General features: G+C 40.0%; 1 protein-coding gene across 5 annotated transcripts in view; it reads right to left on the bottom strand.

Annotated features, from left to right (window-relative positions):
* The window catches only part of ABCC4 (ATP binding cassette subfamily C member 4), a 230,388-nt gene that overhangs the window by 127,214 nt on the left and 77,991 nt on the right, over positions 1 to 25,183 (bottom strand). For all 5 annotated transcript variants that reach the window (XM_050947094.1, XM_050947112.1, XM_050947121.1 and 2 more), the window contains 6 exons: positions 20,247 to 20,343; positions 18,630 to 18,845; positions 15,593 to 15,733; positions 13,918 to 13,955; positions 13,394 to 13,494; positions 11,515 to 11,661 (listed from right to left, as the gene is read on the bottom strand). In XM_050947094.1, coding sequence (XP_050803051.1) covers positions 11,515 to 11,661; positions 13,394 to 13,494; positions 13,918 to 13,955; positions 15,593 to 15,733; positions 18,630 to 18,845; positions 20,247 to 20,343 — 740 coding nt within the window. The remainder of the gene's footprint in view (positions 1 to 11,514; positions 11,662 to 13,393; positions 13,495 to 13,917; positions 13,956 to 15,592; positions 15,734 to 18,629; positions 18,846 to 20,246; positions 20,344 to 25,183) is intronic.

Genomic DNA, 25,183 nt, shown 5'->3' with positions numbered 1-25,183 from the left:
GGAGATAGCTTCCTTTTATGGACACCCAGCCAGTTAGCTATAAAATCCCTCTTGGTAGCTGTTCTCTACTTGCTTTACCTGTAAAGGGTTAAAAAGTCTCACTGCTATGCACAGGTAAAAGGAAGTGCGTGGGCACCTAGCCAAAAAAGCCAATGGAAACAAGACTCCCCTTTGTCTGTCTATTGTTCTCAGGAGAGAAGAGATGCAGAACAGGAACAGGGCAAAACTATGCCACAGAAAGCTTTAAGCCAGGTATGAAAAACCATAAGATCATACCTAGAGACTACTTATCTGAAACCCCAGATATGTAAGTAAATCACGAAATGTCTAGGAAGACGCGATTAGGGTTATTTCTTTTATTTCTCATTGGCTTGTGGACTCCTCTGTGCCAACCCCCAAATGCTTTTGTTTTGCTTGTAACCTTTAAGCTGGACCTCAAGGAAGTTATTTTGATGCTTAATCCTTATAAGTGGTTCTTTTAAAATCTAGCAAAAAGCCTAAATTCCAAATGTATTTTCTTCTTTTTCGTTTTTAATAAAATTTACCTTTTTAAAAAACAGGATTGAATTTTTGTGCCCTAAGAGGTTTGTGCATATGTTGTTTAATTAGTTGGTGGCAACAACTGATTTCCTTTGTTTTTCTCTCTCAGCTTTTCCCTGGAGTGGGGTGTGAAAGGCTTGAGGGTACCCCATAGGAAGGAATTCCCAGGTGCGCTTTCCTGGGTTCTCAAAAGCGGGGTTTTTGCACTTAGGTGGTGGATGCATCTACCTATCCAAGGTCAGAGTGAAGCTGTAACCTTGGGAGTTTAATACAAGCCTGAAGTGGCCAGTATTAATTTTTAGAACCCTTGCGGACCTCACCTTCTGCACTCAAAGTGCCAGAGTGGAGAATCAGCCCTGACACCATACAAGCGCAATAATTTACTAATGCAAAGGCTATTTAAATACTGGTATCTGTCACACCCCAAGCCCATCAAGCTGTTGTTTCACCTACATACCTAAATACTAAATCATGTTATTATTTAGAATATGTTCATACAGTGGAAGATAATGTCACAAATACCCAAGCCTTGATTCTCTTTAGATTTCCTGCATTTCTACCCATATTAATGCATAATGCGCTGTGATTTAAAACAGCTGACAAAGCATCAACACATTTTTTCTGGGGGGACAAAAAGAGGAAAAAACCAACACCCTATTTATTCTGGATTGTTTCTAATGGTTTGGCAATTAATTCTAGCTGTTACCTTTCCATTTTCTAATTAAACAACATCAGAGTAGTGATCACTTAAACACTATTAAGTGCAAAAATCTCACCACTCCCTTAGCTACTGATTTCTATAGCTCAGGTTTTAATCTGGATTTCTGGAGTAGTTAGACTCTTAGATATAGCGTTATCCTAATTTTCATTCATATCTTCTACTGATATTTTTATTTTGGATTGTAAATCTGAGAAGTGTATTTTCAATCCCAGTCATCTTCAGGAACCTCACATGCAGAGAAACAATCTTCAACTGTTGCATAATCTGCTAGATGCTTACAGTCTGGTATGAGACTAATTAACTCATCCAGATGCTGCAGTGCAGATTACCCAGGATCATCTGGGAGAGAGATTTCCGTGCAGTACAAAACAGAAAAGCACTGTTAATGAAACTTTTTTTTTTTTTTTTTAAATTGTAATGCTCGCTCTTCAGTTCATTCCAACTTGAAGCAGCTCAGTTCACAGCACCCAGCAGGTTGACGTCTCTGCTGGCGATGTTGTGCTTTAAATTGTATCCATTTTATCAATTAGAAATGACAAACACTAACAGGTTTTTAAGTAATTTGATTATCCCAACATACGACTTTAAACATAAGGTGCAGTTTCCTGGAAGCTTTTTGGTTTCATAATTCAAAGACTCATATAGCCGTGACCAAGGGTTCTGTCCATAAACAGCAAGATAGAATGACTTTTGCATGCTCTCTCTTTTGTTTCCAATTCACAACAATCCTAGAAGCCTCTCACAATTTTTAAGCAACTAGACTAATACTTTCTGCATCCCTCAGATCACTTATTCCTAGCTTTCAAACCATACTTGTCTACCAATTTGTCTATTTCCAAAGCTGTATTTTATGGCAGGGTCACACTAACTGGGCTAGTCTTCAGTGTTACAGTTTTAAATCACTCACACATTGTTTCACTAATATTATCACTTATTCTTTCCTTTTGAAAGGGCCCTGAACCATCAATGTTTCCTTCCTACCTGTGGTGAGTTGTTAAAATGTCCTGAATCTGTTTATAACCATGGCATAACTCCTCTTCTACTTTTCTGCGTGCCATGTTCATGAATGACTTTAATTCAGTCTTCTAAATTCAACACTTTTAATTAGGTTCTTTCCCTTTGTCAGCTCCTCTCTCTATTCCTTTACATCTGGTTGAGATGGAACGGCTGCCTTTCTGGCTGCTTCAGCATAGAACTGCAGTATCTGGGCAGGTCAGCATATGGTCAGAAATGAGATTCACAGCAGGCCTTTCTTTTGCATGGGATCTTACTGTGAGGAAGATGGAAAAATCTCTGTGAAGGGACTTGAAATTTTGTGCCAGTAAAGCAGGACACTGCCAGTAAAGCAGGACACTGGAAGTGGCTGCAAGCACAAAGTGTCACTCTATTTCTGTTTCAAATAATGTGCAGTATTCTCTTAAACAGCTTTTATAATATTATTTTTATTTCACACATTAAATAAGTGAATAGAGTGAATGGCAATTTGACAAGCTGCAAAGGCTTGTCTCATTATCAGCTTCTAACAGCTTCAGCGAATGATTATTACAAAGAAAAATAATAATAAAGATGAAATAGGTTATGATAATAGATAATAAATGTAATGAAAATTCTGGTGTAATATTTACTAACCTTAGACTACTCCTACAGTAATCAACTTTATCAAGGTGATTGGCAGAATCACAACAGTAATCAAATATACGTGAGTGTAAGGCTATTTAAATTTGTAACAAAAGCTACGAGACTATTATCAGTAAGTGAACAACTCCCATGTAATATCATTTAATATCACACCCTGATAAGACTAAGTACATATAACCATTGTTATGTGAAAAAACATTATAACCTGTTTGTTTACCACATGTTTTTTTTTAAAAAGGTTTAATTACCACACCTACTTTAAACTACAAACAGTTCCATTCGAACACCCAAAAATAATATTTAGAGTGTTATGTGGTTGTTCAGGATCTTTATGATTGATGGAACCTATTGTGTAGTCATTTTTATAATGACTCACATTTGTTGTTACTAACAAGGAAAAGGAGTGCGTGTTTTTATTTTATAATAAAGGTTGTCTTACAGTGACTAACTCCTTCCTTTGAACATAAACTAACAAACCTGTGTACATGTGAATATGTTTTTAAAGTTGGCACACAGAGGGAAAACACAAAGCCTGTGGAACTTGAGCAAATATGAAAAATATTCTACTTAAGAGAGCTGTCAAATAGCTATTATCCTTACTCACAGTTCCTTGAAATTCATCTTGATCACAAGGAAACGTCAAAAAACTACTATAAAAACCCAGTATATAATATATCTTGTTATAAAAGGAAACCAATTGAGTAATTCCACTCATATAGGCACATAACCAATTTTCTAGCATTGCTACTGAATATTTTATCAGCAACGAATGATAACACTAGTGAAATATTTTAACATGAAGCCTTGTAAACTGCCTGCCCCATATGTCAAAACATCACCTACCATAAATCAGAATTTAAGACTAGTATTTCTTGTTTAAGCATGCTACTTATTCAGCAGAATCACTTGTGTGAACAAGCATAGATTAAAGTACACTAACTTAAGCAGCTTTGCCATCCAACTGATAGAGCTATAATTTAACCCCATTATCAGTGCTGTAATTTTCAGAGTGCTGAAATACCATGCCTGTTGAAAATATCATATGTTTAAATACTTTAACAGCATTTCCCATTTGAAGCTACTTTCAACTTTCAAATAAAACAGACAGGTACTTGTGTATTGATGAACATGCTTTTCATCCTACAAAGAAACTTTCTCTGTCAAATTATAGGTGTTTCATCAGTTGATTTATGAACACCAGAATTAAATAATCTATGCCACAGGAAAAAATAAACTGCATTATAAAACCACTTTTCTTTTATAATTTTATCTCCCACATTTATAGTTGGGATTTACTTTTGCCACATGGCTAGTAGCTTTCAGTTTAATATATCATTTTTGGCTGTCAAGGTAAGGGACTACTTCTTTCTATGATAATTATGCCTGAATTTCAAAAAGTTTGGCATGGAAGCACCCAAAAGACTGAACACTTAGTCACAGCTTATCCAGCCCTCTGGCACAAATGGGCTGAAAAATTCACCAAAAACAGGACATTTCTTGCAAGACTTTCAGCACTTTCTGCTGCTGAGTAGTCCACAGTACTGCAGCTCCTCTTGTTCTAGTTCCAGCCCGAAACCAAGAGTGCTAAAAGTACTAAGCGTCTGTTTTGTTTATAAAGATTTAGAAAATTTTGTGTACATCTCAGTAGTGCTTCTGGTTCTAGACAGAGCTTTGAGGGGAAAACAGGTTCCTATTTTATCTGGACAAATTCATCCATATGAATCATTCCTATGGCACTTAACATGGCAGCAGCGGGTTTCAGTTTACTAAATTTAAACCGACAAATTATGTAGACCATCCACAAAAACTAAACATTATTGCAAGTACTAGCATCTCTTCTCTCAGGGGAGAGATCTGCCCACAAGATCCAAGAAACAGAAAAAAAAAACACCATTATTTAAAAGCTATGAAATTATATTTCAAAGTAGGAGCTCTCAATTAAACAATCACTCCTGTATAACCCAGAGTTCTGTCAAATTTGATGACAAATGTTTCTTACAGACAAGTGGAAAAAGAAATTAACAGAAGTGTTGCTAGAGTCCTCCTTATAGGAGGCAAATAGGTAAAATCCATAAAGTTACCTGCCTCCTTTGGTGACAAGACTACACAGTTTGTGAACTCTAATCTCCTAGAAGGTAGGCAGAGAACTTACAGTGAGAATAATTAAGGAAAAATATTATACTTATCTGTAATCAAGATAATACCACAGAACCATATTATTGCCAAATTTATAGATTGAACAAATTGGAAGTCCAATGCTTAAAGATTGCTTCTAAAAATAGACCAGATGAATTTTTGCTGTTTTTCTAATAAACTGTTGTAATACTAGACCAGGATAAAATGGATCATGCTGCCCTCTTGTGCTAGACTTGCAAAAGAGAGCGAGGCTTTATTCATGCTGGAGAACAGAAGAAGTGGAACATATGAAGCATTCACTATGAAGTGGAAAATGTCCACAGTTTCCTCCTAAGAGCTAACCTGGAATGCACGTTCAGGCTCCCACACTGGTATCTGGAGGGAGGAGCAGAGGAAAGTTTGAAGAGCAAAGGGCAACTTGTATATTCCTTTAAAAGAATGCAAGTAAGTTTTATTAACCAATATAGACAAGCAATACATAATAAAGTCTGAAACCCAACAATGGGATAGCACATATAAATCAAACATTATTATGATGACTCCATAATTAGGGGTCTGTCGAGATCCACAGCTAAAACTGAATTTCAGTGCCCTAATTTCCAATCACCACTTCTGCATGAAGAGTAAAATTTTCAGAAATGTTTAAGTCATTTAGGCACTTCAGTCCTATTTGCAATGAGACTTAGGCTCCTAATGTTATGTCTATACTGCAATTAAAAACCAACCTGCATGCTGGGATTCCCCAGGCTCCAGCCAAGCTCGAATGTCTACACCACAATTAAACATCCCCTCAGAACCACAACGTCTATTTGTAGTGTAGCTATACCCTAAATCACTTCGGAATATAGGATGCTGGTTCTTTCCGATAATGTTACCAATAAGTAACACACTTAAACAATCTATTTTTACATGTGTCATATTACATAATGGTAGACTCTGCCTATGTAAAAACCTTTATTTTCATTATTAAAATAATATTTTTTAAAAACACAACACATTTTTCTATTGTTTCTTTTATTTCCTAAAACATCATGACATCTAAATTTCCAAAATTATTCCAGATTACCTCAATCATTCCTAATTTATACCAAGACACCTTTACACACTTCTGGAACTGTCAGAGCAGCATAAATGGGTTTTCATGTAAAGGAGAATCAGGCCCCATATCTCAGTCATAAGTTAATCAGTAAAATATTATTTTTAAAACGTTGTTCCCATTAATTATTTTACCTGATTTGAGATATACCACTGGGAGATGATGGACGTGTCATGATTCATCACCTATTTCCCTTTTCCAATGTCACTTGCCTAGCCCTGCTTACTAGCCCTAACAGGAACTATTAGGTGCTCAACACTTTTGCAAAATCAAACCACTTATTAGTTGCCTAACTGGATTCAGGAGCCTAATTTAGTCCACCATTTTCAAAATCTTGGCTCTTGTATTTAGTATTACTGCTTATATTTTCAGTGGTCATATAAAGAATGATCCTACTGTACAACAGATAAGTAAAGAGATTGCTAAGATTGCTGTGGGGAAGTTAACAATACATTCCTTAACTTCTGCATTACTACAATCTCGTCCTTCCTGGTGCATATAACAGTGTAAATATAATGGTGGTAGAGCTCTGACCTTGCTCCCGTGGGTCCTGCGCTTCTAGGCAGTTTATGCTAGCCTCAGTGGCCCACTGTGACCGTCCACGTAGCCCTTCTCCCTCTAGGGCCAGGGTTACAGGGCTGGTCTACACTATGGGGGAAAATCCATCTCAGATACGCAACTTCAGCTATGTGAATAATGTAGCTGAAATTGAAGTATCTAAGATCGAATTACTCACCATCCTCACGGCGCGGGATCGATGTCCGCGGCTCCCCATGTCGACTCCGCAACTCCATTGGGGTTAGTGGAGTTCCGGAAATCGATATAAGCGCGCTCAGGGATCGATATATCATGTCTAGATGAGACACGATATATCAATCCCCGAGCAATCGATTGCTACCCACCGATACGGCGGGTAGTGAAGACGCAGCCATAGTCTACTGAGCCCTTTTCATCATAGGTCTGCAAGGAGGTTGGTGAGGGAACTCCCATAGTCTCTGTTCAGCCTCCTGTCCTGACAGGGGCCTGACTTCCCCTCCCAGGAGATGTTCCAGGAGAGTGGTGAGTTGAGGGGAACCCGGGCCCGCCCTCTACTCCGGGTTCCAGCCCAGGGACCCTAATGGCAGCAGTTGTTGGCAGCTAACCTTTCACTGCCAGAGTTGCTACATTTCCCTGGGCCACTTCCCCACAGCTTTCCTGCTTCTCCCTTCTTCGCCCTTACCTAGGGCTCCCTTAACGATGGTCTGAGGGTGTCTTCAGTAACCAGCCCTTCAGCTGCACTTCCTCGCCTCTGGCTCCCTGGCTCTTCCTTGTCTGACTGGAGTGAGCCTTTTTATAGTATCAGCAGGGCCTTAATTAGAGTCAGGTGGTCACATTAACTGAATGGCCTCACCTGACTCTTTGCAGGTTAATTAGAGTCCCTGCTCTGGTCAGTCAGGGAACAGAAAACTGTTATTCCAGTGGCCAGTATTTCTGCCTTCTGCTATTCTGCTGTACCCAACTGGCCTGGGTCTATCATATAATATTACAAGAGCAACACAGTATTTTCAAAATAAAGTTGTAGTTCTTTTATTTAATAAATAAATAAATATTAAGAAGGCACTTCTTTTAATAAACGGAGACATCTTTGACCCAGGCAAACTTTGCTCCAGTTCAGAAGCTACCTGCATAGGAATTGATAGCAAAATGGAATCCATAAGGTGAAGATCTAAAATAAGATGCAAGGTTTTCCAGATGACTGACAGATGGTGCAGATTTGGTGCTCAACACTAAATTGCAGAACTGCTGACTGCAGCAACTTTGAATAAGAACAACCAGAGTTTCATATGCCTTCTTAATGAGAGAAAAAGATATGCAAAAATACCTACACAAGAATATCTTGATATGCTACCGTTAGCAAATGACGTAGGAGAAGGAATGATGTACACAGAAATTATTCCTAAATCATAGAACAGGGGTTGGCAACCTACGGCACACATGCCAAAGACAGCAAGCGAGCCGATTTTAATGGCAGGCTGAAGCCTGCCGGGACTCCAGTGTGTCAGTAAAAATCCTGCCGGAGTGGCAAGCCGCAGGGTCCGCACTCCCGGGCTGGAGCATCCGGAAGAGCGCAGCAAGCCGCTGCCTTCCCCTGGAGCTCTGCCGCCACAGTGGGGCAGTGTTTGGTTCCACAGGGAGGGAAAGACGCTCCCCGCTCATCCGGAGCCCTGCCACCACACGTGCAGCATTCTGAGGGGCAGGGCGGGGCTGCGCGCGTGGCAGCAAGGCTACAGATGAGCGAGGAGCCTCACGGTAAAGGGTCCAGGGCTGGGGAGGGGAGGGGGTTAGATAAGTGGTGGCGGCAGTCAGGGGACAGGGAGTAGGGAGGGCTGGATGTGGGGGTGCGATCCCGGGGGGGGTGGTTAGGGGCGGGGTCTCTGGAGGGGGCAGTCAGGGATGGGGCAAAGGAGTCTTGGAGTCTGTTAGGTGGTGGGGGGTGGATAGGGGTCAGGGCAGTCAGGGGACAGGGAGCAAGGAGGGTTTGGGAGGGCAGTTAGGGTGGGGGGGGTCTCTGGAGGGAGTGGTCAGGGGACAAGGAGCTGGGGGGGTTGGATGAGTCGGGAGTTCGGGGGGGGTTGTCAGGATGCAGGGGTGTGGAGAGGGCTTGGGGCAGGCAGGGAGCGAGGGGGGGTTGTATGAGTCCGGAGTTCTGGGGCTCCTGTCAGGGGGCAGGGAGCAGTTGGATAGGCATGGGAGTACGCGGGGGGGGGGTCCTTCTGGGTGCAGGGGTGTGGATAAGGGTCGAGGTAGTCAGGGGACAGGTAGGGGGTAAGGTCCTAGGGGTGCAGTCAGGGGACAAGGAGCAAGGAGGCTTAGATAGGCGATAGGGTCCTGGGGGGCAGTTGGGGGCAGGGGTCCCAGGAGGGAGTAGTCAGGGGACAAGGAGCGGGGGGGTTGGGAGTTCTGAGGGAGGCAGTCACCCTCTGCCCTGACCCCCTCACACACACCCAGCCCTCTGCCCTGAGCTCTGTACCCCCACATACACCCCAGTCCCCTGCCCTGAGCCCTGTACCTTCCTCATACGCACCCAGCCCTCTGTTGACTCCTTCACCCCCACCCCCGACTCCAGCCCTGACACTGGCACCCCTACACACTCAGTCCTCCTGCCCTGACACTTGTACCCCACTCACATGCCCCCAGTCCTCTGCCCTGACTCTTGCACCCCACACATCCCCATCCCCACCCTGAGCACCAAACGGGAGCTTCTGCATCCCTTCACCCCCACCTGCACCCCTCACACCAAATGGGAGCTGCCCAGGTAAGTGCCCTCACACCCAAATCTCCTACCCCAACCCTGAGCCCCCTCCTTCATTCTAGCTCCTGGCCAGACCATTCACCCCCAGCCATGTATTCAGTGCACTCCCACCCTCAGCTCAGTGAAGAGAGAGGAAAAGAATGGGCCAGAACAAGCGAGAAGGTAGGTACCCACTGTATGTGGGCAGGGCCGGGACCTCAGACCCCACTGTCGGTCTGGGGTCCCGGCTGCCAGCCCCGCACAGCCCGCTGCCGGTCTGGGGTTCTGGCTGCCAGACCCTGGCCAGCCGAGGTCCCAGCCGCAGGTCCTGCTCAGCCTGCTGCTGGCTTAGGTGAACAGAACCCCAGGCCAGGAGCGGGCTGAGTGGGCCGGCAGCATAAGATCAACATTTTAAATGAAGCTTCTTAAACATTTTGAAAACCTTGTTTATTTTACAATACAACACTAGTTTAGTTATATAATAGATAGACTTGTAGAGAGAGACCTTCTAAAAAACGTTAAAATGTATTACCGGCGTGCAAAACCTTAAATTAGAGTGAATAAATGAAGACTCGGCACACCACTTCTGAAAGGTTGCCAACCCCTGTCATAGAATAACTACTGATAATGGAAACATCCATGTAAAATCCATAGAGAGATCTGGGTAATAATGGTGGATTTGTTCTGTGCGTAGCTGTTGTTAAAAAACAAATAATGATCTTTTACATCTCACTTTTTATCTATAAGTTTCAAAGTATGTTATAAAGCAGACTGGTAATGCAGACTGTAGGTAGCCATTTAATTCTATCCCATAGATATGACCTAGCGATTGTTATAATAAATTATGTTCATTGAGCTTACTACACGATGATTACATCTCCCCTCAGAGGGAGTTACTGTACCTTGTTAAACACTTCAAAAGGGGGAAATGCTGCATATCTGGTGATATCCCCCTTGGTTGGTCCTGCCATTCCTCATGACCAGCTCCAATAGGCATCACACAAACAGAAATATCCTGCTCCACTGAGCACCAGCTCTCCACTCACCAGCCCCCTAGCTGAGCATACAGTTTCTCTTCGAGTCTTCCGGCCTAGACTGCCACATACCCATAATGTTGGCCCACAGACATAACGTGCATTTAGACATGCACAGAGGTATGTCAAAAATGGTACTATGGCTATCTATTGCACTTATAATCTCACATCTACTGCTTTTTACTTCATATGAACATTTATGTAAAGGAAAAATAATAATTCTCTCAATTAACAGCAACCTAGACTTGTTCTCACAATCCTGGAAGATGTGTTTTATAAAACAAAAACCACTATAGGAACATCACATTATCCTTCCATTTCTCAAAGACCAGTGATTCTCCTCTTGGTATTTTCTTTCCCCACTCCTCCTCACTCTGCTTCACTTTAGCTTCCTTTCACTTCTCCCCCTCCTCAAATCTTATAATCACATTACAAATTTATCAGGTGTACTTTGCATTCAAACATCTTTCCCTTTTCCATTTAAGGATACTGATCCAGATTTTATCTTTTAAATTGCAGAGTTTTGTTTTCTATCCATTCTGGGTATGGGAGTGAGTTGTTTTTACAGTCACTGTCCAAACTGTTGTTTCCACACATTTTTGCACCGCTATATCATAGTTTAAATAGCTTTTTTAAAATAATCTCTGTACATATCTTTGCCAGTCACAAATAATATTTAGGGTCAATTTTCCAATGAAAGACACTACAGATTCCCTCACAAAAATGCACGTATACTTGTTACACCCAGAAAAACTTAAAACTCATGTTCACAAATCAAGTAATTAGTAATACAAATGGTAGATAAGTGATACAAATATAACAGTTTCTGTCTGCATATGCAAATACAGGATTAGGCAGATATCCAGAATAAGATCAGTCAGTTACTAATATGCTTTAAATAATGAAACTCTAGCTTTCTAACTGATATGATGTAGTGGTAAATATGAAGATTTACTTTTTAAAAAGCAAAACTGTGTGAGTATCAGAAGACTTAATTTGGATTACCATACATTTGTTTTATTTTTCTTATCATACTTAATGATGTATACTATGTAATTTTTTAAAACGTTCATCTTACCTATAGGGTTTCTGTCAAAGAACAACACTGGAGCTTTCAAAAGTGATTGAAACATTTTGTTGTGCAAAGTTTGACCAGCATTCACAAGAACTGTGAATACCAACAGACTTCTCACTATGCCAAACAGTACGGTAGCCATCGTCAATCCTAAAATTAAACAAATACGGTCACAGTATATACACAGATCTAGCTCTTTAATGATACAGTGCAAGAGCATTTTGGTTAAAACTATATCCATTTTGTTCAGAGTTGTGTTCAGACAGTTCACATGAAGCAAATCCTAATCTTAAAGCTTAAGACTCAGGATGAATGCTCTCTCCAGTAAGAAGCATTATTATAAACTTGTTAATAGTTTAATTTATCCTAAAATTAACTGTCAATTTAAGAGTTTATTTTTATACCATTTACAAAGAGGCATGACTTTATACCACCACAGGAAATTTCATGAACTATCTGATAGTCTGTATACTATCCTTCGCACATCCATTCTGTCACGTAATTCTTTATACAGTATTACACGTAATCGTGGCTTATGTTGGTCACTACTGAAAAGTCAACATTTTCCAACAGGTACTAACCACATAGTGACCAATTATTTCCCATTCTAAGGATAGGGGAAATTGGCTATATTTCAGATCTCCCTGTATGGCAACAGTGGGAAATGGTGAGTTTTTAAATGTCAACCACTTTATATAGTCTATCAATTGTACCATGCTATTTGCAGTAGCTTCCGCTGGCTTAGAGTTCTACATCAGTAACATATCCTTTACTTTTCTGAATCTCTGTTTTACACAAAGGTTGAGAAAGAAATACTGTAGCATTTATTTCCCCCCACATCACACAGGATCTGAAACAAAACATAGCCTTTTGCAAATATTCAGAAATGGTAGCAATAGGCAGAGATCACATTAGACTATTAGATATATCCTTTTGCATTTGGTTTTTAAGATTTTTTTGGATTGAGGTTTAAACTGATTTCTGTAAAATGAACATTGTACCAACCTATTGTTTTCGATTAAAAAAAAAATTCTATCATTGAGATATCTTAAAATTTCAATATATCAAATATATCTTTATTTTGTTAGCATACACAAATCTTGCCTTAAATCTGTATAATTACTTTATTATTTGTAAAATGATTTGATTGTACAATCATAAAATGCCAGATTCTGCTACCCTTACTCATAATGTGTAGCCCTGTGAAACTGTGTAATGCCGACCCTGGTCGTCGTTTGGGATTGGACCTGGGACCACTGGAGCTTCGTGCATGAGCCTCTGCTACAGAGGTGGGCAAACTACCGTGGCCCGTGGGACGTTCCTGCCCGGCCTCTGAGCTCCTGGCTCAGGAGGTTCACCCCGGCCCCTCACCTGCTGCCCCCCTCCTCCGCAGTCCTGTGTACCTATCAAAGATGCTTTATTTTGCTACAGAACTTCAGAAGGAACATACCCACCGTGACTTTTAAAAAGCCATCACTGTATACAAACAAAAACTGGAACACAGAGTTGCAGAATGAAGATCAATTTCTAATCCCTCTTGCCCACACATATAATGACTGACGATTTAGCTGAAACAACCTATTAGTATAGACAACAGCCACAAGTTTACAGTGACTGCCTTTTTGAATACTCAATTCCTGGTTTACCTTCCAAAATCCAGTACAGAGCAAATTAGGAGTCTACATTCAATCTATTGCTTCTACTAGAGTTTTTTCTTTTTTAATTATTCCAATTAATTTAGTCAGGAAACAAGGCTCAGTCGGCTAATCTGCTCAGACAATACTGAATCACTGTTAGAAATCCTATTTTCCCACACTGCTACTTAAAGTGTTCCTTTCAAAACCCTCTATTATAATGGAGCAAATGATTAAAATATTTTTACCTGCATAAATTCCTAAATAGAAGCTAAGATCTAGATGTCTAGTCTCATTCATTCCACTATTTCCATGTGCTGTGACATTCAGCTTTTCTTGCTGGTTTGACCTACAGAAATGTATGCAAAAGATAAATAATTATCAATATAAACAGGAAGATCACTTAAGCCAGGCATTATCTAATCATTCTGAAACTGGAAAAACATACCTGAAGTTTGCCATATCCCTGTACATTTATTATATTATTCACATGTACCTTCTACTACTTTTAAACTGAACTTCAATCAAGATCTCCAATTCTAAATATCATCTGAGTTCATGCTGTCATGGATTACACATGGATGCAGACTATTATGAGTCACACTTTTACTGCAAGAACTTTATTTTCTCCCACATATAAAACAGGAGGGGATTAGAAGGAAAGTTGAACAAATTTTGAATTTTCTTGAAACAGACTTCCCCCCTCCCCTACATATATTACCGTTTTCTATTAATTATACAGCCCTTCTCTGCAAGAAGTCAAATAACCTACCAGTATGAAAGCCACCAATCCTGAAGCACATAAGCAACCTTGAATAAATAAAACCAAACATTTGCATTAATTTATAAAAAGTATATAGTACTAGAGAACTAAATTTCCTTAGTCATTCTTCTATGTCCCCCTGGTAAAATCTATCATTAAAAAAACATGCTGCCCTATCCCAAACCTGCCCCTTCCCTCCCCACCCCCTCTCCATATACTATACTGAGCTGGTGGTGCATATATATTTAAGGCCCAACCTCATTCTTCTGTTAGTTGTACACCTCACTGTATATTTAGTAAAATCAAATACTAGGCATCCATATGAAAGTGCATGAGCTGATTTTTCCAAGACCAGCAGTTATTTGCAGGGAATATTAGGAGAGCTAGAACCCTCAGTCTCCAGAAGGTAAGAAGTTACCTGGTTATGAGAACTGCATGATGGTGAAACAAGGGAAAAGCAAGACATTCAACAAAAAACAGCCATAACAACTCTCTCTAACAGATGTTCATTCATATAGCAAAGGGCTGGGTCTTTCCCTTCCTAAACTCCCTATTGTAGACATCTCCCAAACTGCTTCTTGCTTAGTACATACACTCACAGGCATAAGAGCCAACTCCTGATGTTATCAGTTCAGAACTTTATTTTTATAGGAGATAATTAGGAACACAATGTTAAAAAGAAGGAAAAACTGAAAAGAACTCCCCAACCAGAGATGACTATGATCTTACAAGCTCTGTAACAGCACTTAATTTATCTCAAAATCTACCTCTGTTCAATTCAATTAAAATACTGTATGTCTACCCAGAGAGATCAGATCATATTCATCATCTTCCCAAACATAGATGGTCTCAATTCAAGGACCCTGTGCAAATTCTCTTATTTCCTCAAACTTATCTTTAAAGCCAAGACCAATCATGTCCACAAAATTCCTTTGAACTTTCTCACCAGAACACAGTAACAAGTCCACATCATACCATCCTCAAAATAACTTCACTGGTTCCCCATTCACTTCAGGATACAGTTCAAAATTGTTCTTCTTGGTAAAAATTCCTTCACAAACTTGCTCCAGCTTGCCTCAGACATATAGTCTTCCTCTATTTCCTGTTCCCTACTCCTTCTGCTTGGTAAACGACAGCCTCTGACCTCTTTCCATAATCTTCTGTTTGTTGGCAGGACAAGTTCTCCTCTGTAGCTGTTATGTCAGGAACAGCCTCTATCACTCTGTCTCATTAGCCACACAGAATATTTCAGTTCTGAACTGAAAACACATTTTCTCCCATAGCTATACCTCAAATGCAATCTATGGCTGCCATTATTTTTATTTAATTTAGTAATTACATTATGTATCTCTGAGAAGGGTAGTGGGATACAATTTGTATGAATGGCAATATAAAATAAATTATACAACACAAAGTGCTTTAAATTGATCAGTAGGACTTTGAACTGAGGATTATTACCCTAATGTGCCATCGGAGTACAAATTTAAACTACAGAAACCACATTCAGATATTATCAGATTTGATCAGGTATACTGCCAAGTATTAACATGATTATACATAAGAGCATCATGTATCAAAAGCTTTTCACTTAAACATCAAAACAGCTGTTCAGTACACAATGTTAATGTAAACACAAAACATAAATCCATTCTTTATTATTTGTGGCATCCATCAGATATCTTACCTGTGCCAAAATATTTAGAAGTAAAAGTATAAAAATTACAAAGTAGTTTGCTCCAGCAGCAAAATATTTCCTGTAAATCTTGAAGTTTATTTTTCCCTCAGACCGGCTCTCTTCTGGCAGCGCAGTCACCAAAGGTTCAGTCTATAAAAAATAAAATGGATAAGAAAACTAATGCTAAAATTCATATTAAAGTCATGGTTCCAGAAAAAGTTACTGATAGATCATAGTTGTGAATCAGCAATATTGTAAATAAGGAGATAAAATTATACTTATTAAAATATTTTTAAAATGTTAGCATTGTGACAAAAGCAACAGAAGACAGGAAATTCAATCTAACAGTGCAGTACTACTTCAAGAATTTGACTCTGCAAAACGGGATTCTGGGGGTTCCATCTTTTTCTCTCAGTGACTCCATGTTAAAAGTACTTAGTTTACAAGTAACCAGATGTTTGTTCTAACTGCCAGTGCTGCAAACTAAACCTCTACTGAGAGCCAACCTGAGTTTTTTCTCTCTTGTGTATCAACATCAGTAATAAAGGTTCCAGAGACCAAGATCACAATGTGGGAAAGAATCCAAATTCAGAAAGAGAGCTTAAGCATGTATTTAAATACTTCCCTGAATAGGAACAGTTTAAACATGTGTGTTTCTGAATCAAGTCCTTAAAAAAAAAAAATAAAAAAAAAAAACTATAGCCAAAAACTGTGCATCTTCGCCTCTTTAATGGATCAAACTCAACAGGAGCAACTCCCTTGAAACAGTTCAGATTGCAAGAGCCACAAAATTCCAGTCAATTTCTTCTAATAAATTCTCCGAATAGTAAGTGCCCACAAGGGAGCTTTTAGTGGGGAAAACAGAAGGAGAGGATGACAAATGGAGAAAATTAGTTTGAGGAACGAGGAAAAAGAAAAGTTAATTATAGTGAACACTGAAAAAGCAAAGAGAAGGAAGAGAGAGACACACAGACATGAACATAATACAGTGAAATACACGTTTCATTTAGATGTCCAGGGATATGATTGTGTAGGAACAGGGGGAATGACAGACCCTCATTGCGGATGGGAGGGGAGCAGAGGAACTCAGTATACACACACCTAGGAGAGAACGATAATCTGTTCTGGGTTTGTATATTACTACTGGCATTTTGCATGGCCTGGGCTGTGATGCTGGCAACCAGTTGCCAACTCATGCCAAAGCTTTAAGCCTCAGCTGAGCACTGACAATTCATTGCTGGAAACCAGTCTGTTTCACCTGCGTATTAGTATGGTTAAGAGGGGTACGGGACTTATAACAATATGTTTAGTGTTCAGACTTTATGAAATGCTTGTAAGTGAGATTAATGCATGCAGCAACTTAAAATAACTTTATTAAATGCTGTAAGGTAATATTAAAGTTTTTGCTTTGTAACTGTAAAAACTGTTTGCTCTGAAACTGTGAACCTGTCAGGGGGGATCATCTCCTCCTCATCAAGAAGGGCTATCATAACTAAATGAGACACGAAGGGACATCACAATACAAAGACTTTGTTAATTGCCTTTCATAGCCATGAAGAGGCTACTTGCAAAAGGGCTCATCCCATCAGCTTTTGAATTATGGGAGAAGAAAATAAAAATAGTCGACAAGAAAAATTTTCAACTCTCTTTTGCTTTTTGGACTTTTACACGGCTGGAGCTACGAAAGAGAAGCAGATACCCCAGAGCCAACCATAAAAGACAGTCATAGCTGATAGATTACTACAGTTCTGTCACCTTTTGGAAATCTGCTTTTACCTTATAATAATTCTCTCATTTCTTTTTCCTAGTTAATAAATCCTTAGTTAGTTTACTATAGGATCGGCTACAAGCATTGTCTTTGGTGTGAGATCTAAGGTATAAATTGACCTGCGGTAAGTAACTGGTCTCTTGGGACTGGAAGCTACTTGCATGTGTTGTGATCTTTGTTGTACTGCAACCAACTATCACTAAGTCCAGCTTGCCTGGGTGGCCAGACAGCTTGGAATGCCCAAGGGGATGTCTGTGACTCCACGGTGAGTTGTTATAGTGAATTAGGAGTGCATATCTGTTACTGGGTTGGTGAAATCTAATTACAGAATTCACAACCAGCTTGGGGTCTCTGCCGTGCTTCTTGACAGTCTGCCCTGAGGTTGGCTCTCAGACAGCATGCTATGGGCACATTTGATGAAAATATTGAGCCCATCGGCTTTAGTACCAGCTGATGGAGAGGGAGTTTAAACAAATATAACTAATCACTGACAAATTACAGTAAAATATCAAGTTTTGTTGGCCTAAAATTAATATTCTAAACAGTCTTAAAATACAGAAAACAAAATACAGAGAAGAACCCTTGCCCCTCCTTTTTATTTATTTTTATATGTATGTATATATTCTCTTTTTTAGGATAAGACTAAATAATGGTATTTATATGCACAGGGATGGAGAGCACATAGCCCAGGGTTTCTCAAAGAGGGTTCACCGCTGTGTAGGGAAAGCCCCTGGTGGGCTGGGCCAGTTTGTTTACCTGCACTATCCGCAGGTCCGGCCAATCGCAGCTCCCATTGGCCGAGGATCACTGCTCCGGGCCAATAGGGCTGCTGGAAGCTGCACGGGCCGAGGGACTTACTTGCCGCTGCTTCCAGCGGCTCCCATTGGCCCGGAGCCGCGATTGGCGGCCAGTGGGAGCCGTGATCGGACGGACCTGCGGACAGGGCAGGTAAACACACCGGCCCGGCCCGCCAGGGGCTTTCCCTAGACAAGCGGAGACCCCTGTTTGAGAAACCCTGACATAGCCCTTATGTATACACATATTTATAGCCCATCTCTCTGGCTCAGGGGGTTAGAGCAATGGTCTGGGAATGCAAGGGTCACAGATTCAGTTCCATGTGTGCCAGGGAAGCTGTTTCAGATTCAGAATCTCCTCACTGGTGGCTTGTCTCCCTGCTTCAGTGGTCATCTCTCCTCAATGTTAGCCTACATTATCATAAGAATATCACAGTTTGAAAAAAAATTAAGTAATATGTTAATTCATATTTTATGTACTCACAGGTGGCTGATCTACTGTTCCATCTTTCTGTGACTGCACCAAGGAATCTTGTGACCAGACAGAGGACTGTGAAAAGGTACGGTTCCTTGCTGACTTCATAGTGGGGATTCCAGGAATTGGTGACTGTTCAACCTCTTCATTTTTTTTCAAAAGGGAAGCAAAATCGATTCCAGAATTCAGGAACTCTGAATAGGTCCCTTTCCCCACCATTTTACCCTACAGCAAAATATTTTTTAAAATGTTGTTCACATTGTGTGTGCATATTCTGTACAGAGTGAATTTAACAATCTGTTGCATACCTCTTCACTACTGGAGCCTCATGGTTTTTGACACATGTACTGTCTGCAAATAAAAGCTCAAGAGATTTCTTAGAAACCGTCACCTCATAACACTGAAAGGTTAAATCCTTCCAATTATCTATTCTTTTTCTGTAGCAAGGCATAACAGGCAAGATCATTACCTCCCCCAAACCAGCCCCTTCATGCCAGGTAAATGGGTCAGAGTGCTATAAAGGGAAGCAGATCTGGACGGGGGGGGAAGATTCCTTCATTGCAGAACCTGCAGAAGGTAGCCTTACAGCTTAGAGACAGGCTTCCGTATCATAAACAGGTCTCTTAGCTTATGCGATATGCCAGGGGTTGTGGAGCCCCCCAAGAACTGGGAGGTCTTAAAGTTACCTTAGCCCTCTTTACTCCCCATGCTCTTAGAGGAGCCACACAGAATTTCACCCATGTGTTCCAGCCTAAAAAACCCCAACGCAATCCAATCTTTTGCACCTATGCCAGAGATTACTGTATCTTCAAGGCGATCTGACAAGGAAAAAGATGGGTGTTGTGGCCCTTTTTTTTTTTTTTTTCCCCCAACTTTATGAAGTATAATGAAGGCCTAAAGGGTCCTGTTTCTCCCAATCTTAAAAAATAGGGGGACAATCCTGCATTTTTTTTTTTTAAATCTTGAGTATTTAGGACCCTCAAGTCTGGGGCTCTCTGCTTTTGCTGGAAGACTCGTTGGTCTCAGATACATATGGCCTTTTCTCAGCCTTTAATTAAAAGGGAACTGAGGTGCAGAGTCTAATTAATACAGTTTCTCCTGCTCTTACCGCTGCCCCACCTATTTATTAAGGCACTAAAATAAATCTTAACAATGAACAAAGTTTTAAATACTCAATAAAAATCACTTTCCTACAAGCAGAATATACAATATGATAATATACCAGTTCAAATTTTTCAGGTAAGATATTCCAGGGCCACCCAGAGGATTCAGGGGGCCTGGGGCAAAGAAATTTCATAGGCCCCTTCCATAAAAATAAAGTTGCAATACTATAGAATACTATATTGTCGTGGGGGCCCCTGCAGGGCCCGGAGCCTGGGGCAAATTGCCCCACTTGCCCCCCACTCTGGACAGCCCTGAGGTATTCTAAGAAAACTCTTCTCAGCTTCTGTTGTTAATAACAGATACACTTGAAGAATATCTTTAGGAGACATAAAATACATTTATAAATAGTAATTATATTTTATAGAAAATCACTTTTCCTAACTCTTCACATTTTTATCTTCAGGGTATGAATGAGTAGCAGCAACAGCTGAGTTTTAAAAGCTAGCCAGTGATATCAGTTACCTCTTTTAAAATCAAAATCTGGTTTACAGCATGGAGGTACTGCAACTGATGAGTCACTAAAATAGAGACCTTTTGGTGCAAGGCCCGATAAATACACCTGAAAACAGAAGGAAAGAAACTGACAGCACATTAATGTTCTAAAACATTTTTGTACATTACGGAAATATTTATAAAACTATATATATTAATTACTTTGTCTTCAAGGAAGAAAAATACCACCACAGGCAGACATCCAAAATAATGTACTTGTCAAAATTATATTAACTTGGCATGTCTCTAATACACTGAACACCACACTATGGGAATCTCTTATTTAAATACTGTATTCTTACAAAGTAGTGAAGTAAACCAAATTGTGAATGAAAATTTCTGATTTTAGAGAAAAGAGATAACTAAGGAAATCTTATAATTCTGCATTAAGCCTATTATTAATACATGTACATGTCTTAAAGTAAACAGGGCTACGAGCAGAACAGACCTATTTAATCAAAATGAAATTCACAGAAGTGAATGAAGTTAGGCAACATATTGTAGCGTAGACAATTATCCAAAAACAAGGGCAACATTCAACTTCTGTGAGCTAAATTTCCAAAAGTTTGTGGCGTATGTAATTAATACTAACAGGAGGAGTGAACATTATTATTATTGGCCTGGACCATATTGACTCAAATGTGTGTATAGTGGGGGATCCTTCAAGCATAGCTCACCCTCTTCCATCCCACCTTCACAGAAAGGGAGCTCACCTGTCTCTGTGGTATCATCCCACTCTCATGCCCCAGATGAAGGGGTGACCAGGCCATATTTCAGTGTGTGACATTGCGACCTCACACAACTGAGAAATAATACCCTGAAATTTTGTGAATAGTAAGATAGCCTACACACAGACAGCAGGATCAAATTTATTTAAAGCAGAATCACCTTTATTGAAATAAATGTATTAATGGCCCCATTCCATCTAGATTACATTAGAAAGTCTCATTTTGTAAAGGGATGGAGTTGCTCCAACTTAAAAAAAAAAAAAAAAAAAAAAAAAAAAAAGGGTACTAACCTGTTCTTAAAAACCTCCAACAACAGGAAGTCTAGTTAAGTCCTTTGGAATCCTATTCCAGTGGTTAACTATCCTTACAGTTAGCACGTTTTTCCTGATATCTGATCTCTCTCTCTCTCTCTCGTTGCAGATTTAGGGCTTGTCTACACAAACAATTAGATTGCAGCAAGATGGGATGTGAATCTACCATGCACTAGCCTGCTGTGGTCTACCTGTCCACGTGCATCCTGCAGATGCACATTAACAGTTCGTCACAGTGCTTTGATCCAGCCCTCTTTGAAATTGGACTAGCTCAAAGAGTAATATCAAACAGTTAATGTGCATGAAAAGAATACACATGGACAGTTAGACTGTGGCAGACTAGCAAGGGATAGATTTACACCTTCACGCAATCTAATTGTTCATGTAAACAAGCGCTAAACTGATTACTTTTTGTCCTATCTTTAGTGGACATGAAGAACAATTCACTGTCCTCTTTATAACAGCCCTTAGATTTTCTTCCCAGGGGACCTAACGTACCAGTTCTTTGTTAAAGTCTGCTTTTTTTTAATCCTTTGTTCTGCTGCTCTCACTCATTCCTTTCCTTAAAATTGTATATCATTTCATGTTCACTTTAATCCAAATTGCTTTCCACCTTCAGATGCGCAATGAATTCCTTCCCATTAGTCAGAAGCAAGTCTAAAACGTGGAATTTCCCTCCAAAATTACATTATTCTGAAGTGCAGATTTGGCAATTGTCAAATCTTGCACCATTGACATGTTTACGGTCCAATATTTCACAAAGTCGCCAAGCTAGAAACAGGAGCTTTGTCTCATTGGAAAAGAAGATTCTCAGATTTCCCTGGAAATGATACTTGCTTCTACCACTAGAAGGACTCAGGATATCATCATCACTACAAATCTTAGAATCTAATTTTATAAATACATGATTTTAGTCATTTGGAAGTTTTTTTTAAAGAGACACCAACTTCAAAGAAGCAACATTTCGGTCTAAATTTTTTTACCTGCTATTGTTCCAAGTAGCACCTAAGATTACTACCATAACTGAAAGATTAGAGTGGAAAAAAGTATCTCAATTTGTTTATTCTTTTCAATCTTTCCTCTCCATAGTATCAATTAAGTTTAGTCAATTTCAAAAATGAAATATTTAAATTGATCAGTGTTATTATATTTATTAGATATAACTTTGTTCTCTCCCTCCAGGTCCTATACATTTGCACTCGTGATAAGTAAGGCTGTGCCAACATTGCCTGCACTTTGGACTACAGAGTCTGAATAGCAGCATGCAACAAAGCGCTGCATTTGTAACTCTCCTATGTGGACACTGATGGCATGAACTAAAAGGTTCCTCATTCTCACTAATGTAATCCTGTTTGAAGACATTTTTTAGTTTTATTTTTTCACCTCTGCAAAAACACAACCCTGAAAGAGAGAGAGAGCGCGCGAGAGAGAGCGAGTGAGCTATGTACACATTTTAAATTGTGTATTTACCCCTGAGTGTTCTCTTTTTGGCACCTTATGCACATGCTTAACTGTACTCCTGTCAATCCTATTGATTTCAATGGAAATATGGTTATGAAGTTAAGCACATGCACAAATGTTTGCAGGATCAGGGCCTTTGTTATTGATTTATATTTGGTTTGTTCATTCACTCTTATTTTCTACTCTTTTTCCTGTCAAGTATTAAGGGTTTGGGGAGTAGAAGCCTCAAAGTATTTCTGCAAATTTCAGTGACCTTTATTTAAACAGGTTTTCAGAAACTAAGTAACAAAGTCTTTTACAAATGCAGGTCAAAATTCTCTACAACTTACTAAAGAACAAAATATGTGGTATACCATGAGGAGATGCTGAATGCACAAACTTCTATGATGCCATTTCTCCTTTCACACGTATTCTGCTACATATATTCCCATTTCATGAGATGCTTCAGCATGAACTGTGGTGTACTAGTGATATAGTTGAACTACAAGGAAAAGAACTAGCGTAATCTCTAGTTATTATGAGATAGATAATTTGTGTAAAGCAAATTACACAAATCTACACAAATCACAACTTTAGAGAAAATGGAATAGTTGAACTTGGGTTTGGGTTGGCCAGATAATACTACTTTGTTTTATTTAGCATTAATATATTGAAATCTGTTCTGGTAAAATCAAAAGGAAGAGCAGGTTAGAGTTGGTGAAATAACATGTTCATTTAAAGTTCTCATTAAAAAGTTCTCCACTTCTCTCATCCCATCCATTGCTCTTTGCTCTGCTGTTCACACAATTGCTATCAGGACTCAAAAGTGCTGTCTTTGAAACATCCCACAGCCTGATATTCTACAAATACAAAAGATCATGCTCAGAGTTCAGTTCTATCTAGCATGGTTGGGAACCAGCAGATATTAAAGCATATGTCAAAATTTGTTACTCATTTCAGCTAGCTGCTGAATGCCAATAAAATGAAGACCAGGGTAGGCAACCTATGGCACAGGCGAGCTGATTTTCAGTGGCACTCACACTGCCCGGGTCCTGGCCACCAGTCCGGGGGACTCTGCATTTTAATTTAAATTTTAAATGAAGCTTCTTAAACATTTTAAAAACCTTATTTACTTTACATACAACAATAGTTTAGTTATATATTATAGACTTAGAGAAAGAGACCTTCTAAAAACGTTAAGATGTATTACTGGCACACGAAACCTTCAATTAGAGTGAACAAATGAAGACTTGGCACACCACTTCTGAAAGGTTGCCAAACCCTGATGTAGACCTTTCCCAATTCTACAGCTGTTATGGAGGTATCAGAAGAAAACTTCTGCTTTCAAAGAGGTATCCATGAAGACTGTGGATAGAAAAAAATGGTTACTAACCTTTTCGTAACTGTAGTTCTTTGAGATGTGTTGTACGTCCATTCCAACATAGCTGTGTGTGTGCCTCAAACACAGTCACCAGAAAGGTTTCCCTCAGTGTACCCGTTGGGACAGCTCTGGTGCAGTGCACTTTTAGTGCCAGTATAAAGGGCCTGGCCAACCCTGCACCCCCTCAGTTCCTTCTTTCTAGCCAACTCTGATGTAGAGAGGCAGGAGGGAGGGTCTTGGAATGGACATATGCAACACATCTTGAAGAACAACAGTTACGGAAAGCTTCGTAAACTTTTTTTTTATTTTGAGTGATTCCACATGTCTATTCCACTGTAGGTGACTCCCAAGCAGTTGTATAGGAAGTGGGATCAGAGTTCATGGACGTGGTGACTGTAAAACAGCTTGACCAAAACTGGCACAATCCTAGTCTGTTGCATAATGAGTAAAAAACATACGCACAGACGACCAAGAAGCCACTCTGCAAATGTCCTGAATAGGCACCTGAGCCAGGAATGCTGATACTGAAGATGCTTGCACTCTTGTGGAGTGGGCAGTCAAGATAACTGGTGGCGGAACACCCAACTGATTATAACACGTGAGAATGCATGATGTGATCCATGACAAAAGTCTCTGAGCAGAGACAGGCAGACTTTTCACCCTTTCAGCGATCGCTATGAAGAGTTGAAGGGATCTACAGAATGGTATGGTACCGACAGTGGGGAACAGCAAGTACCTCCCTTCCTGTTGAGGTAGAACATGGCTGCAGTGTTGCGCCTATAAGCACCTTCTCGAAATATGAGGCAAAACTGCTTGACAGACCAGGCAAACTGCCCAGAGATCTCTGACACTGATATGTAGAGAGAGTTCTTACGGAGACCATAGGCCTTGAGTCGCGAGTGGCCATAGGTGTGCTCCCTAACCTAGCGCTGATGAGTCCAAGACCAGGGAAATTGGCGGATGGGACCGTGAGAAGGGAATACCCATGCAAATTGTCTATGGGTCCAGCCACCAACTGAGAGAGGTGAGGACCAGAGAAGATAAAGT

This window comes from Gopherus flavomarginatus, chromosome 1 (assembly GCF_025201925.1).
Source record: "Gopherus flavomarginatus isolate rGopFla2 chromosome 1, rGopFla2.mat.asm, whole genome shotgun sequence".
In the NCBI taxonomy this organism is placed as follows: Eukaryota; Metazoa; Chordata; order Testudines; family Testudinidae; genus Gopherus; species Gopherus flavomarginatus.
The sequence above is the reverse complement of the archived record's forward strand: the minus strand, read 5'-3'. Positions and strand labels throughout refer to the sequence as shown.